The 17,486-nt window shown below is 45.5% G+C and overlaps 1 protein-coding gene across 2 annotated transcripts in view; it reads right to left on the reverse strand.

Annotated features, from left to right (window-relative positions):
* Positions 1 to 17,486, reverse strand: part of LOC144768066 (alpha-2-macroglobulin-like protein 1) — a 411,824-nt gene that overhangs the window by 92,671 nt on the left and 301,667 nt on the right. For both annotated transcript variants that reach the window (XM_078651439.1, XM_078651438.1), the window contains exon 27: positions 3,015 to 3,089. In XM_078651439.1, coding sequence (XP_078507565.1) covers positions 3,015 to 3,089 — 75 coding nt within the window. The remainder of the gene's footprint in view (positions 1 to 3,014; positions 3,090 to 17,486) is intronic.

Here is a 17,486-nt window from a genome sequence, read left to right on the forward strand (position 1 = left end):
TAGGGCAAATCAGAGGAAGTGGGAGAGCATGCTCTTTAATAATAAAAGAAATGACAACATTTGGAAGATGTCCCAATGTATGCTGATTACTACCTTCAAAAAGCAGGAAGGCGTTATCGGGAAAATACTTCAGAAACACTGGCATTTGGTCAAGAATGATCAAGGTTTAGGCAAACACATCACTTAGAAACTGGGCATTACTTTCAGGAAAGTAAAATCAATTGTCGAGATGCTGGTTAAAAAGTAGCCTAGATATGTCATGTAAATGAAAAGTGTAGCATCGAGAAATCCTGCAAATACGGAACTATTAAGAAAAATTTCCTCTCGCTCACTGAAAAGAGGCAGAGAAAGATTAGAGATCCTTTCCATTACAATAGTGGATTTCCCATTTATGTTTTTTTAACATGCCCTTGTGAGTTAGTGCTTAGTACTATCCTGCAAGTACATAAGCGGGTATTACAACTCACAAGAGCCATAAAAAGCAAGCAGAAAAAGTATCCCATAGCCAGCCACTTTGAGGAAATAAATAACAGCAGTGACAATATATGTGTTTGATTCGATCGCCAGAACATCCGAGGAGGAGATCGCAATTTTTTTTAACTTAACACAAAAATGTCATGAGGTTTCAACGCGGAGGAAGAGCTACATACTCACCTGTAGCACATCTAGCAGCTTTCCCTTATTATTAGGAGCTTTTGTTAGTGATAACATGACTATTTTATACACACACAACATTGAGGGGCCGATTATGATGGCGGACGGACCTGAGTCCGTCCGCCACCATAGAGTAGGAGGGACCGTCCGCAGGGGCAGCGGCGGTCCCTCCATGCAGATTAGGATGTGACCGCCAGGGTGGCGGTCACATCCTCTATTTTTAACATTGCGGCGGGTGCAGCTTGAAGCTGCACCCACCGCAATGTTAAAAATGCATGCACGGCATTTGCGTGCACAAAGCGGCAGGCACCGTGCGGTGCCTGCCACTTTGTTCACGCATATGCCGGGGGGTACCATAGGTATCCCCCATGTGCACCCCCCCATCCCCCCTTCACCCAGGGGGCCCCAGAAGTGAAGGTCCGTATGCTTTTCCACGGCGGAAAAGCCGCCGTGGAAAAGCATACTTTCTACTCCATCATAATATGGCTGGCGGTGTCTGATAGACACCCCCAGCCATATTAATGCTTTTCCGTCGGAAGGCAACCGCGGCGGAAAAACGGCGGACAGATTCCAAGACCCACCAGCCATCCTAATTTGGCGGTGGGTCTTTCAAGCATCCGCGGCGGTTTTCCCGCATCCTCCGGGCCGGCGGTGGCTTCCGCCGGCCAGGAGGATGCGGGAAAACCGCGATCCTAATGACCCCCTAAGTACAATAATAGTTATATGTGTAACCAGTAAGGCATAGTTTACTGTTAGGTACACATAATAACATACTAGCCGATATTATGTGCAACAGACAATAGGTAAGGACACTTTATCCAACACTTGCTTATGTAATATATCCATATAAAAAGGGAGCTGCAAATGCATAGAAAATGTTTAACAATTAATTGCCGTTCTATTGTGCCGGAAACCCACAGATTTGAATAATAAGAGGTGGTACATTTGTCCTAATATGAGTGATAGGCTTAACATTGAAAAAACCTACAAACTAAATAGGGTTGGCACTCAAATAAGATAAAAAATGCTGATAATAAGTTTATTTAGTTATGTGTGATTACGTAAAGTATGTTAATATTGACTAGACTTACAGCAGCATGAAACTGTTTTTGTTTTTTTAAATATTGAATTTATTTGCACATTTTTACACATTGGGGGAAGTAAAACAGTGCTTTAATATAGCTGTAAGTCTGTTTTGTATGTTTATGAATTGATATGCACATGTGCACTTCAAATATCCAGTTGAAGATGGTGCTGTGTTGTATAAACTAGGTTTTGGATACAGTTGAAACACGTCAGTGCCTTTTCTGGAGGTGAAGGGAGGATTCGCTTTGTAAAAGGAGTGGGCTGACTGCTATTGAACCAACACCCCCTTTAATTAGGAGCACAGCGGTGGTTCAGCCCAAGCGAGGACAGACTGTGTGTAATGTAGAGTCTGGATTTCAGGGACAGGACAGGATGTGTGCAGTGGGTGCATGGGTTATAGGGACAGTGCAGGAGTGTGCAGTGGGGACATGGATTTCAGGGAGAGTTCATAAAGGATATGAATTGAGGAGGGTGTGCGCTTTTGTTATATTGATTTCATGGGCAGCGCAGGATGTGCGCAGTGGACACAAGGATTTCAGGGATAGTGCATTAAGTGTGCAGTGGGAACATGATTATTTCAGGGAGGGTGCCCGGATTGTGCAGTGGAGACATGCATTTAAGGGACAGTAAAAAGAGTATATAGACCACAGGGTGTGTGTAGTGGAGAGAAAGATTTTAGGGACAATGTAGGGAATGTTGAGTGGGCATGGATTTCAAGGTCACAGAAGGGAGTGTTAATGGGAACATGGATTTCAGGGACAGTGTTGGGCGTGTGCAGTGTAAACATGCATTTCTGGGACTGCGCAAAGAATATATATAAACCGCAGGATGTCTACAGTAAAGACATGAATTTCAGGGACAGTGCATGGAGTGTGCAGTGGTAACATGGATTTCAGAGACTGTGCCAGGAGTGTGTAGTGGAGACATGCATTTCAGGGACATTGCAGGGAGTGTGCACTGGAGACAGGGATTTCAGAGACAGTGCAGGGAGTGTTCAATGTGGCAATGGATCTGAGGGAGGGTGCAGACAGGATATGAACTGCGTAGGGTGTGCAGTTGGGACAAGGATTTCAGGGGCAGTGCAGGATGTATGCAGTGAGAACATGGATTATAGGGACAGTGCAGAATTTGTCCATTAGGGACATGGATTTCAGAGACAGTGAAGAAAGTGTGCATTAAGGCTATGGACTTCAGTAAGTGTGCAACTGCAGTCCCTATTGTGGTAGCTTCCACTAGGCCTACCATGGCATCAGCGCTAGGCCACTCGTACTCACGCTGGTTGTCTTTCCCATCTGCAGCAGGGCCGCTGTGATGTAAGCCGACAGCGAGATCTCGTCATTCACTCCGCCCTGCAACATGGAGGAGGAAAAGAAAGAAAAGGTAACACCTTCAAACTAACCCCTAGGGTAACACATAACGCAGGCATGTCCCTAGTCAGAATGTGCCATCTTTGACCATAACCATGTCATCAATCACAATCTGATCAACCCCTACCACCTGAACAAACGGCTCCGATCAGCATCCTCTCTCCTCGCCACAGTTCCTAGGATCAAGAGATCCAGATGTGGAGGCCGATCATTCTCTTATAACTCGGCCAAACTCTGGAACTCCCTCCCCTTCCATCTGCGATCAGAGCCCAACCTACTTCTGTTCCACAAACATTTAAAAACCTTCCTCTTCAATAAAACCGAATAATCTTCAGCTGTTTCACTTGCAAGTATTATCCGTAGCGCTAGGACGCCTCAGGGTAGCTATCACGCTCTACAAATGGTCTTTTCATTTAATTCGTTCATAACCAAAGAGGAAGTACCTCTGAAGAAGATCAACATTCCAAATACATAAATCAGAGCCATATGACATTAGGTGCTCTGGCAAAACCATTAGCAGGTAGGGAAGAGGGGGGAAGAGGGAAGAGATAGAAAACACGTAGATAGGAAGATATCACACATCCCCCTTCTTTATAACTTCAGGTTCCCCTTGTATAAGAGAATTGAAAAGGGGAAACGAAGTAGAAGTGAATAGGCAGGGAGAAAACTACAATATGCGATCTGGCCCTTATGGGAATACTGTAAACCATAACTTTCATGTAGTAGTAACTACAAAGTCATTAAGAAAGTTCAGGCGGCACGTTCTCCTCCTGCTAACTGGATATTGGATCCCTTCTCTGAAGGTGTACTGATTCTTTCGGCGTACGCTTTTCAGTCAACCTCCTCTGTGGTCGTGCTCTCTCTGCAGTGATGCATCTTGCAACTCTCCCTGTGTTCCAAATTCTCCCATCATCAGTTCTCACTGCATTTTTTAGGACTTTCACTATTCTCATTGGTTCAGTGAACAATGACCATTTCGCCTTCCCTGTGGAGACTTTGACCTTGACCAGATCACCTACTTTGAAGTTCTCCTCTTCAGCTCGATGTAATCTGTCATATCACGCTTTACTTTCAGCTTGTAACTTAGGTTCTCTTTCTCTCTGTTTAGTATTTCTTCTAAAGTCTATCCACCCCTTTTGCCACTTCAGCCACTCTGGTACCAATCTGCATTTGGGCGTCCTCACTTTCATCAGCTCAAAAGGTGTTTCATTGGTCATTTGGTGTGGTGTCAGGCTATAGCTGTTTGATGACCTCTTCTCTCCAACTGGGCCCACTGGCTTTGGCTAGTTGTATGCCCTCCTTGATGGGTCTGTTTAACCTCTCTATCATCCCATTGGCTTCAAGGTAATAGAGTGCATTTAGCTTGTGTCATATCCTATTGCAATGTAGAAATTATTTTATTTCTTGTGAGCAGAATTGGACTGCATTATCCATTTGTATGGGGCCGGGTAAACAGTCCCTCAGGAACGCCTCTACCTGAACTTTTATCACCGTTTTGGTGTTTCTCTCCAAGACGAACTTCAGTTCAGGCCAACGGGAGAACAGGTCTACTAGTACCAGGATGTAAGGTGATTCTTTTTCTCCTGATAATGGACCTTTTGTGTCTAAGGCTATATCTATCCAGAGGCCATCAGGCGGAGTCCACAATGCAGGGGAGGCGTGTGAAGTTTGAGTACTCTGTCGCTGGTAGTGCACGGTAAGCACTCCTGTATCTTCCTTTCTATGTCTAAATCCATGTTAGGCCACCAAAAGTCTAAACGTAGTCTCTGCTTTGTCTTGGTGATCCCCAAATGTCATTCATGGGCCAGATCGGCCAGTTTGCTTTTAAAGATTTAAGAGGGATTAACTTGGTGCCCCCGAAGAGACACCCATCCGCTATGCACAGGTACTCTCTTACCATCCAATATGGTTTGAGTTGCTCATCATGTCTGTCTTGGCCTGTCCACCCCTCTTTTGTGTTACTGCATACTCTCTGTAACATAGGTCTAACACTAATTCTTCCTTTCACTGTGTCTTCTCTACTGCCTCTTGAGTGACTACACATACTCCTTCCAATTGAGAGTCAAGATCTTCTTCCTTTGAAGTAACATTCATTTCCGCTTCTTCCTGGTTCTCAACTAGGTAAGAGAGGCAATCTGCCACACAGTTTCTCACTCTTGGGATATATTCCACCCCAAACGTATATTTTTGCCCACCTCATGATTCTACTTGAGATGGAATCTAACCCTTTATTAGTAAATATTTATGTGAGAGGCTTGTGGTCAGTCCTCATGGAGAATCTTGTCCCCCAAATGACATTTCTGAATTTATTACCCACTATACAGAAAGTGCCTCCTTCTTGATCACTGAATAGTTCTTTTCAGCTTGTTTCAGTGATCAAGATGCAAAAGCAATGGTCTCCTCACCTTTCTGACCTATTTGTACTATTACCGCCCCAAGGCCCTTTAAACTGGCATCTGTTGTCGTTATAGTTTGTCTGCCTGATACAAACGCATTAAGATTGGATGCTGAAGCAAACGCGGCCTTGGTGTCCTTAAATTCTGCCTGAGACTTCTCACACCAATCAAATTATACCCCATTTTTTAATAAGGCTCAGATGTGGTACATCCGTCTTGCAAAATTGTGAACAAGTTTGCTGTGGAATTCTAGCATTCCTAGAAAGGACTTAGGGGCAGATGTATCATCCTTTTTTTTGTCGCAAACGCTGCGAATCGCAAAATAGCAGCGTTTGCGACAAAAAAAACGGGATTTGGAATGTATCCGGCAAAAAGCCTCGCAATATTAAGGAATCGCAAATTTAGCGATTCCTTAATATTGCGAGGCTTTTAAGAAATGGCAAATTGCGATTTCTTATTTGAAATGTATTAAGCATTTCAGTGTTGCGATTTTTGACTAAGAATTCGCAAATTACCACCAACTTGTAGTTGGTGGTAATTGGCGAATTCTTTTCAAAATGCACTTTTTAAAAATTCTAAAGGTGCCATATGACGCTCATACATGCCCTTAGCGCCATATGCGCACACATGTCAAATTCAGGGGTGCAGCAGGGTGTCCTTAAGTCACCCTTGCACCCTTGAAATTATTCTCAATTTGCGAATAGCAAATTGCTAATCGCAAATTGAGAATCATTTCACATTCATTCCTATGGGCCTCCTGGCCCATAGAAATGAATGGGAAATTATTCCTTAATTGCGATTATCAATTTGCTAATCGCAATTAAGGAATGTTAAGAAATCGCTAAAAAAATTGCGAATTTCTACATACATACCATTTTGCACTTCTCAAATAGCGATTCCTTAAAAATCGCTATTTGAGAATCGCAAAATGGTATCTTGATACATCTGCCCCTTAACTTTTTCTTCAGTCTTAGGGTTTGCAAGCTTCACGATGAAGTCTCTAAGTTCAGCCTTGGGCAGTATACCGCCTGCTGTTATCTTGTGTCCCAAGTAATCTATTTCCTGGCAACCAATTTTGCATTTCTCACTTCTTACGGTAAGGTCCTGTTTTCTGAACCTCGTCAAAACTTGTTTGATTCTGTTGTCATGTTGTTCTTTGTTGTCCCCAAATAATAACACATTGTGCTTACCCCTGTGATCCCTTGGAGCATCCTGCTCATTATTCTTTGGAACACAGCGGCCGCCGACACAAGTCCAAATGGCATTCACTTGAACTTGTGGGCCCCCATGGGAGTTACAAATGCTGTACGTTCTTGGGACTCTGTATGTAGTCTGACCTGGTAGTATGCCAATGTTAGGTCCAACGTTGAAAATACCTTTGTTCCTGCTACTTTGGTCAACATCACTGTGATGTTGGGTAATGGGAACTTCTCCACCACCACCTCCTTGTTCAATGCTTTAAGTTCTATGCATAGGCAAACTGCCCCATCACTTTTCTTTGCCACCACAATTGGTGCTAACCACTCTGTGGCTTCTCCTGGTTCTGTCACTCCTAGGCTTTACAGTCTATCCAATTCTTTTCTAACTCCTTCATACATGGATAAGGGTAAAGGTAAACTCCTCACCTTGGCTGATACAGGTTGAGCATTTTCCTTCAGTCTAATCTCATGAACATAGTGTCTTAAACATCCTAGTTGTTCCGTAAATACCTCAGGGAATTCCTTTTCTGCACTCAAAAGTGTTTTGTCTCTACTTTGGATTAGTATTTGGGGATCTTTGTTGGAGTCAAGGTATATCCCATACTCCTTTTGTGTCGGCCATCCCAGGATATTGTCCCCTTTATGTAAAATTTACACTTTGGTGACTGTGTATCTGCCCTTGTAAACTATGCTTCCCCAAAAGTACCCCCACATCTGTATGGGATGCCCCCCATACCCTCCTGGTTAAATGTCTATTTTATACATCTTTTTCTGTCCTTTAAACATTTTTACAAACAAACTCTCGTTAATTATTGTCAACTTTGAACATGAATCAAACATAGCTTAAACGTTTTGCCCCTCAATGTTTATCATATCTTTAGGATTACTTGGAACCCCTTCCTTAATCTGTAGAATGATCTCATCACACACTTGTGTTACAACTTTTTTTTTACAGAGTTTTATATAGAGCAGACTTGACCCAAATTGGGTATCAGAGTGCTTTACATAGCATCAGTAGCATTACATGAGGATACCTTTATTGTTAGGCACGGTGCGATTAAGTCATTTGCCCAGAATCACAGGATGTTCAGCGGCATTGCCGAGACTCGAACCCAGCTCCCTAGATTTGAGGTCGACCGCCCTAGCCGTTAAGCTAACTCCTCTCCCCACCATCTTGGGGACATTTTCTTCTATTTTGATCACTTCTGCAGCAAATCCTGAAATGACCTTTTTTCAAACACTTATTGCACATTACTTTTAAAGCTGGAGAATCCTTGTTGTTGGCCATGTGCCCTACCTTTCCACACCTGTAGCAAGTACCTCACTCAAATTGTCTGTGATTTCACTCACTTTCGTCTTTTCCTCACTATTTTATTTATTTCACACAATGTATCATATGCTCAACCTGTTTGGCTACTATTAAAAGCCTACCCTAGTGGTGGACCAACTTTTAACCACAATTCTTCTCTTATTTTATCAATTTTGCATGTGAGTAACAATTTATCTCTAATGCGCTCTTCACATGTCGCCCCAAACTCAAATGTAGCAGCTAACTTTCTAAGATCTGATACAAATTCTTCCCCTGTTTTCACTTTTTTCTGGCTCCTCTTCCCGAAGTGATAACGTTCCATTATGGTGCTGATTTGGGGTAAAAAATATTTGAGAAGTCTTGTTCCGTTAACCACCAGGTCAGGTAAGTTTCCAATATCTCTTGTCTCTGTACTCCTAGATAGTGGTGCAGGAAAGCTACCTTACTTTCTAACCCTAAATTGGAACCACATACTACTGCATAGATTTGGAACACTTTCTTTCACTTGTTTCATTTCAATAGTGGTTCACTGGGAGATATCATAGAGAAGGGCGGGGGTGTATTCTGCATAGTGAGTGTAAATCTGTTTTTTTCAATGCAAGTTCTACTTTATGTAACTTCTAATGGCTTCAATACCCTTAAACTTAAGAGGATACACTTATTTGAATGAAGTACAATTACTGTCCGCAACCTGCAATGGAAAGTAGGTTCGTACAGTTTGCAAAAGCAATAAAAAAATAGTAAACATGAAGAGGTTTAGTAGGTGGCACTGTACTAAAGGCAATGTGCTCTATTATTGCCGGGACAATATCTTGGAAATTGTGTCAGGCTCATTACTTTGTCCTCGCAGCAGGAACCTTTCTTAGGAGGCTGCACGGAAGTCGAAAAGCTACTCAAGATCTCCACACACTGCTCAAATAGGCAAGAAAAGCAGTTGCTTGCCAATGCTCAGGTAAGAAATCCTTGTCTAATTTTGAGCTACTTTGAACGTAGTCTCACCTCACAACGAGAGCTGGCCAGGTGAGGACATCACTAGCATTGCCACTTCCCCACCTCAGATCAGCCTGGTATGCCTCTCAGTAATTTGCCACAGTGCGCTGAAGTAGTGCATCTGGAATGCACTTTGAAATACGTGGACAATACTCCAGACTCTTTTTTTGTTTAATGTGATGCTTGGGAAACCCTTCAACGACTTGAAACCACTCACACAACAGATCCCAAGTGTTACTTGTACTGGCACAACATATTTGACAATACCCCCTTCTCTTCTTGATGAGATACTAAGGAAACCCTTCTGTGCACATGATCAAAAAGGATGTATGACGTTACAACGCATGCTATTACAACGCATGCCTTTACGACGCAAGTTTTACAACGCAAGTCATTACAACGACTTGCGTTGGGGGGCGCTGGATAGTGAATAGTATAATTTACTATTCCAACTCCAGTCCCTGTGGATAGTAGGGAAGGTGTTGGAAACTATTCCCTATCCTAGAGCGCCCCCCAGCGCAAGTCGTTGTAAAAGGTGCGTTGTAATGGTTGCGTCGTAAAGGCACTTCATTGTAAAAGTTGCGTTGTAAAGGATGTTCCCCGATCAAAAAGATTATGATGCTCTACTTCCTAGCGAGTGTGCTCTGAAAGTGGTACTAGTAAGGGCTAATGTTTTATGCCCACTACCACCATATGCCCACCAGGAGCAGGTATAGCAGTACCTTCCCCAACACTGCCCATTTCTTCTCTACTCAGCACTAGATATGGGGTGAAGGAGGAAACAGCAGACAGTGACAATCTTGTAAAACGTTAGGCAGATGAAAGTACGATAATGCCACCAATGCTTGGCTGGGTAATTGTTCCTACTGAAAGATCACTATAGATTCTCTTCTTCTTGTAGACCACATCCGTGGAAGTCCCATTTGTAGGTCGAGCTAGTGAATGCACTGTCTCTTCCAGACCTGCTGTAATCAGTATGTGTGGATCAAGTTCTTCCCCTTTTTGCTATTTGTCTATGTCAGTGTCCTTTAAAAATCACTACTTGCTAGTGGTCAGTCCTGCCTCTTCGTCCCTCCTTTCTCTCTTCTTCCTCCCACAGAGCAGCGGCTTAGTACAGTTTCATTCCGCTATGGTTCTTTATCTGTTCTCTGGGGGACTCTTTCTTTCTTGGTTTCTTGCTCTGGTACTGTTTGTCTGTGTTCAGCTTCAGCGCCCTAGCTGCTTATATTTAAATATAGCATTCTTCCTCCCACCTCCTCTTAATGCCACAGTTGTGTTACTACTGACTCCCCCTGCCGGGCCTCCCATTCCTTTGCTTGTTCAAGTAGCACTCATGATGTACGTCTCCATGCCATTCTTGCTTGGTGTATACAGTAGAGGTAGAAACCAGAGTGCCTTGACATCCCCTTCCCTACTTACATATTCAATATGCACAAATGCACTGCGAAATTAGGTTTTAAAATACAATCAGATACTCTTACTCTATACAATAAACATGCATTATGTTTTCATTTTTAGGTCTCGCGTAGGGAGCGCATGCGCTACCTCTACAAGACATCAACTAATCTGTATTACTGGTGAAACTCCACCAATTGTGTTTCTCTTTGTTTTGTCACTTGCCATTGGTTAAATGTTGCATTGCTGTTTTTATCTCGCTCATTGATTGGCTGGTGGTCCGATACCTCATTTCCGTTTTGCTTCCATTTTGCAGGAAGCAGCACCGACCAACTATAATGTAGTTCGGCTGCTGGCTGTTATCGTTTAATTGAGGGACTACTTGTTTTATGTAGGCATCGCGCATGCACGCCTGGGCAAGAATAATAATGTTTTAATATTTACGGAATGCTGCCCCATGCCATTCTTTTCATGGGTATTTTTTTAACACAATGGCGGTACAAGGGTCCAGGCAAACGCAGCCTCCCGCCAGCTGTGACATTTCCGATCGCCGCAATAAAAACAAAGGTCTTCTTGGCGGCTGTTGCTCCACCTGCAGGTTCCACAGCGCTGCTCGGCGGTGGAACAACAGAGCTGTGGAATGCGCTGTCTTGCAACCAGAGGCCGGGACGTGACTTGTAGAAACATTTGAAACTCTCGCACTTGTAGTATTATTAAGGTGAGCATTATGAAATGGCCGCCCCTTTCCCGCCTCTGTCTACTGTTGTTTTTGGCTGCAAGGGAACGGAAAAGCCAAGTTAAGACCTACACTGCTTGTGTGCAAGCCGCCCCTGTGCCTGGGACGTGTGAGCTCAGCGCTTTGTGAAGTTTAAGGAGTGATCCGAAAGTTCAGCCTCCCAGCTCTCCTCAACAGCTTGTCCTCCGGAGGGATGGCACTCCTCGGCATTTGTGGTTAGTCACTCTTAGAGCACAGGGGCCGCAGACTATTTACAGTACAGATCCCCGCCCCAACCCCAAAATAAATAAACATTTAGACAGGCTGGGTGTTGGACTTGGGCCTTTTTGTCAGGTTCACCCCTAGACTGTTTACCTTTAGCCTCTGGCATGGTGGTAGTGATTTTAGGCCTCTGCGCACTTTAACACTGTGGCCCAGTGTAAAGTGCGTGCGCTCTCTAAGTGCATGTGGTGAGATTGACCTGCCCTTCCATAGGAATGCATGAGGGATATGTGTGTCCATGGTAGTTCCTGATGTGTGGGGAGTGCAGGGGCGAGTTTGGTATGTGCGAACTCGTGAGATTAAATGCTGCGCGATGATGTGCGCAGATTTATTGTGTCTAGTGGAGAAGTGCCACTTTTAGAAGTTTGCATGTCTGTGCAGTGAATGTGAATTGACTGTCTGGCTTGTGATTGGCTGGCGCTGGCTGGTGTGCCTAGCTCCAGGAGTCAGGATGGGTCTGCCCGGTGGTGAATGAGGAGATCTACATGTTGATGGCAGGGAGGAGTGCACCTGAGACCTGAATAGGGCTGGGCCTTCCCTCTACAATGCTGGCTCCACCCCCTGTGGTGTGTCTGATGTCCCTGGTCTGTCTTGTGAATAGAGAGGGGAGCTGAGCAAAACAAAGTACTCCAGAACCAGTTGCATCTGGTTCTCCCCTTGACTTCACATTTGGAGACAAAGGAAATTTGTGTATAAAAAGGGGCTGTGACCCCATGTAAAATGATCTTGTTTGTGGGCTTGAATCTACCAGGGGCGTGCTGCTGCTGAGGCTCAGGGGAAGGACTTCTTTTTCTGGGACCCCCTTTGCCTTACTTGCCATTCCAAGGACCTTGGAAAGACTTTATGCAGCCCTCCTGCGCCTGGGAGTGCTTTTCTCTTTATCCCGGGTCCTCTGGTTACATCTAGCGCCTGGGAGCGCTATTTCTGAACAATGCCCAGCTATTTTTTCCTCGCAGCGCTGGGCTGCGATCATCCTCGAGGGAACCCCGACATAAGGATTCCTCCAATCTTACCTGCCTCGCGGGTGTCCACCCTGCTTATTGTCATATTTACCTACAGGTGCCACCCTGCATTATGGCCTTGATTATTTTCTAATGGCGGTTGCCAACCCCGCATTTCTATTCTTAATTTAGAGGGAGCCCACCCCTCATCGATCAGATCCCTGCCGCCGCGAACTGTGGCCCGCCTGGTTGTGGGCAGGGCCGGCGGCCGGAAGCTGGAAGAGAAGGGTGCCTGGGAGGCCCGCCCACCAAGAGGAAGCCGCCTCGGGGGAGAAAGCTGGCGCCTGCCTGTGCGGGGCTCCCATGGCTGAGGGAGAGCCCCGCGGGCGCCAGCAAGTGCAGCTTGAAGGAGAAGAGACCCCGGAAGGCTGCCAGTGGGAAGCGGGACTCGCGTGTTTGTGAAGAGAGCCCCGCCTGCCACCGCCCGGAGGAGCCCCTGCCTGAGGAGAACGGCCCGGTGAGTGTGGACGGGCTGGGGGGGGCTCCAAGCATGTGTCCTGGTGCCGGATGGAGGCCCCGCGTTCGGCTGGGCCCCAAGCGGCCCGTCCCGTAGTGGGCCCCAAAAGGGGGCAGCTTTGTTCCAAGAGCCCGAGTGGCTCCACCAGGGGTATGAGGATTTCAAGAGTCCCGAGTGGCTCCACCCTTGGGACTTACTTCATTTAGGGCCTGTGACGGCTCCCCCGGGTACATATTTATTTACAGTGCCAGCACGCCCCATAGGGCGCTCCACGCTCTGGGGCAAGTCCTGTTTTCTTGATGTTGGTCCGATTATTTAAGGGGCCAGCTTGCCCCCATGAGACATGTTCATTTTTAGAGCCAGAGGGCTCCAACATTTGACGCAATTGCTTTAAACGGGCTACTGAGAGCCCATGCCGCATTTTCTAACTTCCACAGCTGCCCAGCAAGTAGCGGGCAGCTGCCCCATTTAGGTATTTCATTTTTAGGGGAAATGTTCTTGCGAATCCAGGAGTGAGACGCACTCCTTTGCCCCATCTCAGCATGTACAGCTGCGCAGCACTTAGTGCCAGCTGCAACGTTTAGGCCTTTAATTTCAGACTCCCAGCTGCCCAGCAAGTAGTGGGCAGCAGCCACATTTAGGTTTGTGCCAAGTGCGCCCCCCTTGACTGTCGCTGCATTGGCAGCACTCCCTGACTTTGGACAGAGGGCATTTGAGCCCCTTTAGAGATGGCCAGGTGGCCCAGGGGACTGTTGGGTTTATATGGCGCAAGGCCCTATGGTAATGTTTGTAGGTGCTGGGAAATGTAATGTATGTAGTGTGATTCATGCACCTTGATTTATGCTTATAGATGTGCTTTTAATCCTTGTTAGGTTTTACCTACGGTCTTAGGTTTTATTGCGATTCTCTACTGTGGTCTAGGTGTGATTTATTCCCTATCTCAGGTTATGTTATTAAGTTTCTTTCCTAATGTGAGTTATGTTTAGAGGATGATGGTCTACCAGACTTTAACTTATGAGGTTGGTTTTTATAGAGTTCTTGCCTTATTTTATACTGTGCCTGTTATGATCTATGTTACAGGTTGGCGCTGAGTATTGAGTCTGCCAGTGATTACGGGGTGTGTTCTGAGAGTGTGATATATTCTGTTTTTTATTATTCTTAACCAAGTGCTAATTCTGACAGTGGCCCAGGCAGCCCTGTCGTGTGTAAATAATCCCCTGTAAATATTGCCCGTGCCAGTGGGCACCGTGTATATTGTGTGATTATTACCATCTAATGTGTTTTATGATAATACAAAGGCTATTTTTATATATACCCTTGTGTGGAGTTCCTTTTGTGGTGTGCCTAGTATGGTGTCACTGTGTGTGTTGCGCAAATGCTTTACACATCGCCACCGGGATAAGCCTGACTGCTCGTGCCAAGCTACCAAGGGGGTGAGCCGGGGTTATCTTTGGCGTGTAACTCCCTTTCCCTGACTAGATTTGTGGTCTCTGCCTGGCTTTGGCGCATGCCTTAGCAAGCCAGAGATCCCCATTTCTAACACTGGGAACGGAGATGAACTTCGGTGTCCCGTCAGGAGAACCTCGCAGCAGGACTGCCTCGGATGGAACTGGCTCTACACCCTGCAGCAGCCTGAAACCCCCTGCACCAGCCTCACAGGACCCCACCCCAGCCCGACCCCATCTGGCACTGACGACACCGCTCCTTAAGCCTGAGTGCCTCACCATGGGCTTCAGCGCAGGTAGGACCCGAGAGGCAACTCTTACTCCTTCCCTCACCCCCCTTTCCACATTCAACATTCCCAACTGTGCTTACTCCTTCCTGCTAGCCCTCACTTCTCTTTTCCTTTGTCTTATTCCTCATTTTGTTTCCTCTATCTCTTCCTCCCTTCCTCCATCACAACCCTAGTCTCCCTCTCTTGCACCATCCTCCTATCCATCATTTGTCTCCTTCATATTTCACTCCTTCCCTCCGTCTCTTATACCCTTCCTTCAGTTCGTACTGCTTCCCTCTATCCATTACTCCCACTCCAATTCTCTCCTCATCTCTTCCTTCAACCCCAACACCTCCCTCTTATATCCTTTCTTACTCCTTCCTCTATTCCTCACGCATTCCCTCTATTACACCTTTCCAAATTCTTTCACACACAATCCCTCTGCATTTCAAATCCACACTTTTCTCTTACCTTCTTTCTACTACTCACTCCTCTCTATACTTCACTTTGCCCTTCGTGGCTCATCCCCCATTCCATGCTTATTGTTTTGATATACATAGTTGTATCCATCCCTCACTCCGGACCCTCAGTTCTTGAGCACTCCGAATTTAGTGCTGGCTGTGCTGTGCTCTCTCGGTTCCTTGAGCACAGTGGTGGCAGCTTTCACAGCCTTATTTGGCTCCCGTTTACTCACCACACTGGCCTCATGCCATCCCACCTTCCCCCTATTAACCACATGTGCAGTCTGCTGCCTCCTTCACACAAAACAAAAACACATCCACTTCTATCTGCATCAGCTAGGCTTCCGCAATTTGTGGGACATTTGAACATTTGGCAAACATCATACTATTCATGCCCATCCTGGGTCCTCTTTCTCCTAATCTCCATTTGGTGTTCACCTGCAGGGGCGGCTCTAGGCTCATGGCAGCCCTGGGCAGGGTGCGTAGGTAGAGGGCTCCGTAAGAGGGGGTCCGGGTGGGGCAGAGCGTGGGAGTCAGGGTGTTTGGAAGTGGAACTGAGCCAGAGGCGGCCAAATCCCTCCCAGGGGTTGCCACGCAAATATGTATCGATCCTCAGAGGATTATTATATTAAGGATATATATTGGTGTGGCGGCCCCTGGGGTTTGGCGGCCCTGTGCAGATGCACAGCTTGCACATGCCTAAGGCCACCGCTGTCACCTGCATTGACAGATAGGTGATCAGTTGCTTTGGCCTGTTGGCATCCTCCTCTGTTTGGTGCTCTATTGCTTTTGTCCGATGTCGCTAACTCTGTTATTGCATTCCCACATCGTACAAGGTGTCCTGGCAGAGGTGTGCATTTTTGTTCATATTTTGTCCGCGTGCAGGCACTTACATACCACACAATTCAACCTACACATTTACATTCCACACCACATAATTTGATAGCAAACCACACAATTCAATTCATCACCACAATTACACAAGACACCACATATATCCAATGCACACCACAGATTTCATCATGCCAGAAAATTCAACAGCACAACACATAAACTCTACTACATACCACTCCACAACACAAAATATCATGCCACATAATTACACTCCATAACACACAGTCCCACTCCACATAATTTCAGTACAGTTAATACCCCATAATTACCATCCACATAATTCCACTGCACACCATGCCACATAATTCCACTACACAAATCCACACCACACACAATTACACAACTAACCATTCCAATCCAAACCACAACATACATCCGCTCCAAAATACATGGATAAAAGACTTTGTATTTTACACCACCAATGACTCCAAGTTTCACAAATGTGAGACCTAATGCATTGCAAATGCTTGTTTCTACTGCTCAAATTCACTGAATGTTCCCAAACAAGAACCATATGCTGTTCAGGAGAGCGATAGCAATCTTTACAGCTATGGTACTCCTTTCACAAGACAGCTATAAAATGTTCAGCCCCCTTCTGGCACCCCTCCCTCCTGCTGGTAGTGTGTCTCTCTCTTCCCCCACAAGAAACAAATTAGCCAAACAATGTGCCATCACATTTCTCCCAACAGAAACCTACCACCATGAAGCGTGGAGTTGTACAATGCAAGCTACAAATATAACAATATAACGCTTTTCCCTTCCTCACGCATACCTATGCAGAAAGCACTTAAAAGACATCTTTGTAGCCATCCTGACACAAATCTCCTTTGAAACACCGCGTATAAGAAAGAACATCCCCAAAGATAATTTTGTTAATGCCAAACATGCATGTTTGACGTAAATACAGGTTACATTAGGAGTAGTTATCGAAGATGACTACTGCCCAAGCACACAAAAATACCACTTGTTGGACTGTCACTAGGTACATGGCAAGCTTTGAAACTATAATAAACTCAATGAAAAGCAAACAGGTTTTGAGTTCTTGGCACACCCTGTCCAGGGAGCACAAACTCAAATATGGCTCACTGTGATGAGTAAAGATGAGAAAAAAATGGATTTGTCATCCCAAGGGAAATACCATGTGTTCCACAATGCCACCGACGCGCCCTGCCGATATGCTTCTTTAGAGTGAGGTGAGGGGTTGGGTTACTTAATTTACTGCAAGAGCGCATGCTGTCTCGAAGACTCAACCTAAACAGGCATTCAAATGGGGGTATCGTATTGCTACTGCTGAGCTTGCTTGGGTATCTAGCTGAGATTTCAACGCTGGAAACAGAGGGGCATATCACCAACGATTACCGATATTTTTCGCTAACGAGGCTTAGCAACAAATTTTTTAACGCTAAGCATCGCCGGCAATTATTGCAGAGATAACTTGCTATTAGGAAGGTTTATCTCAGAAGTGATAAAAATCCTTGCGCTAACTGCCAAATGAGAGATTATCGCTGGAAAACCAACGATAATCTCTCGAACTTTGGGGTTAGCTTGATGATAGGGGCTCACAAA

This window comes from Lissotriton helveticus, chromosome 7 (genome assembly GCF_964261635.1).
Source record: "Lissotriton helveticus chromosome 7, aLisHel1.1, whole genome shotgun sequence".
Lineage (NCBI taxonomy): Eukaryota > Metazoa > Chordata > Amphibia > Caudata > Salamandridae > Lissotriton > Lissotriton helveticus.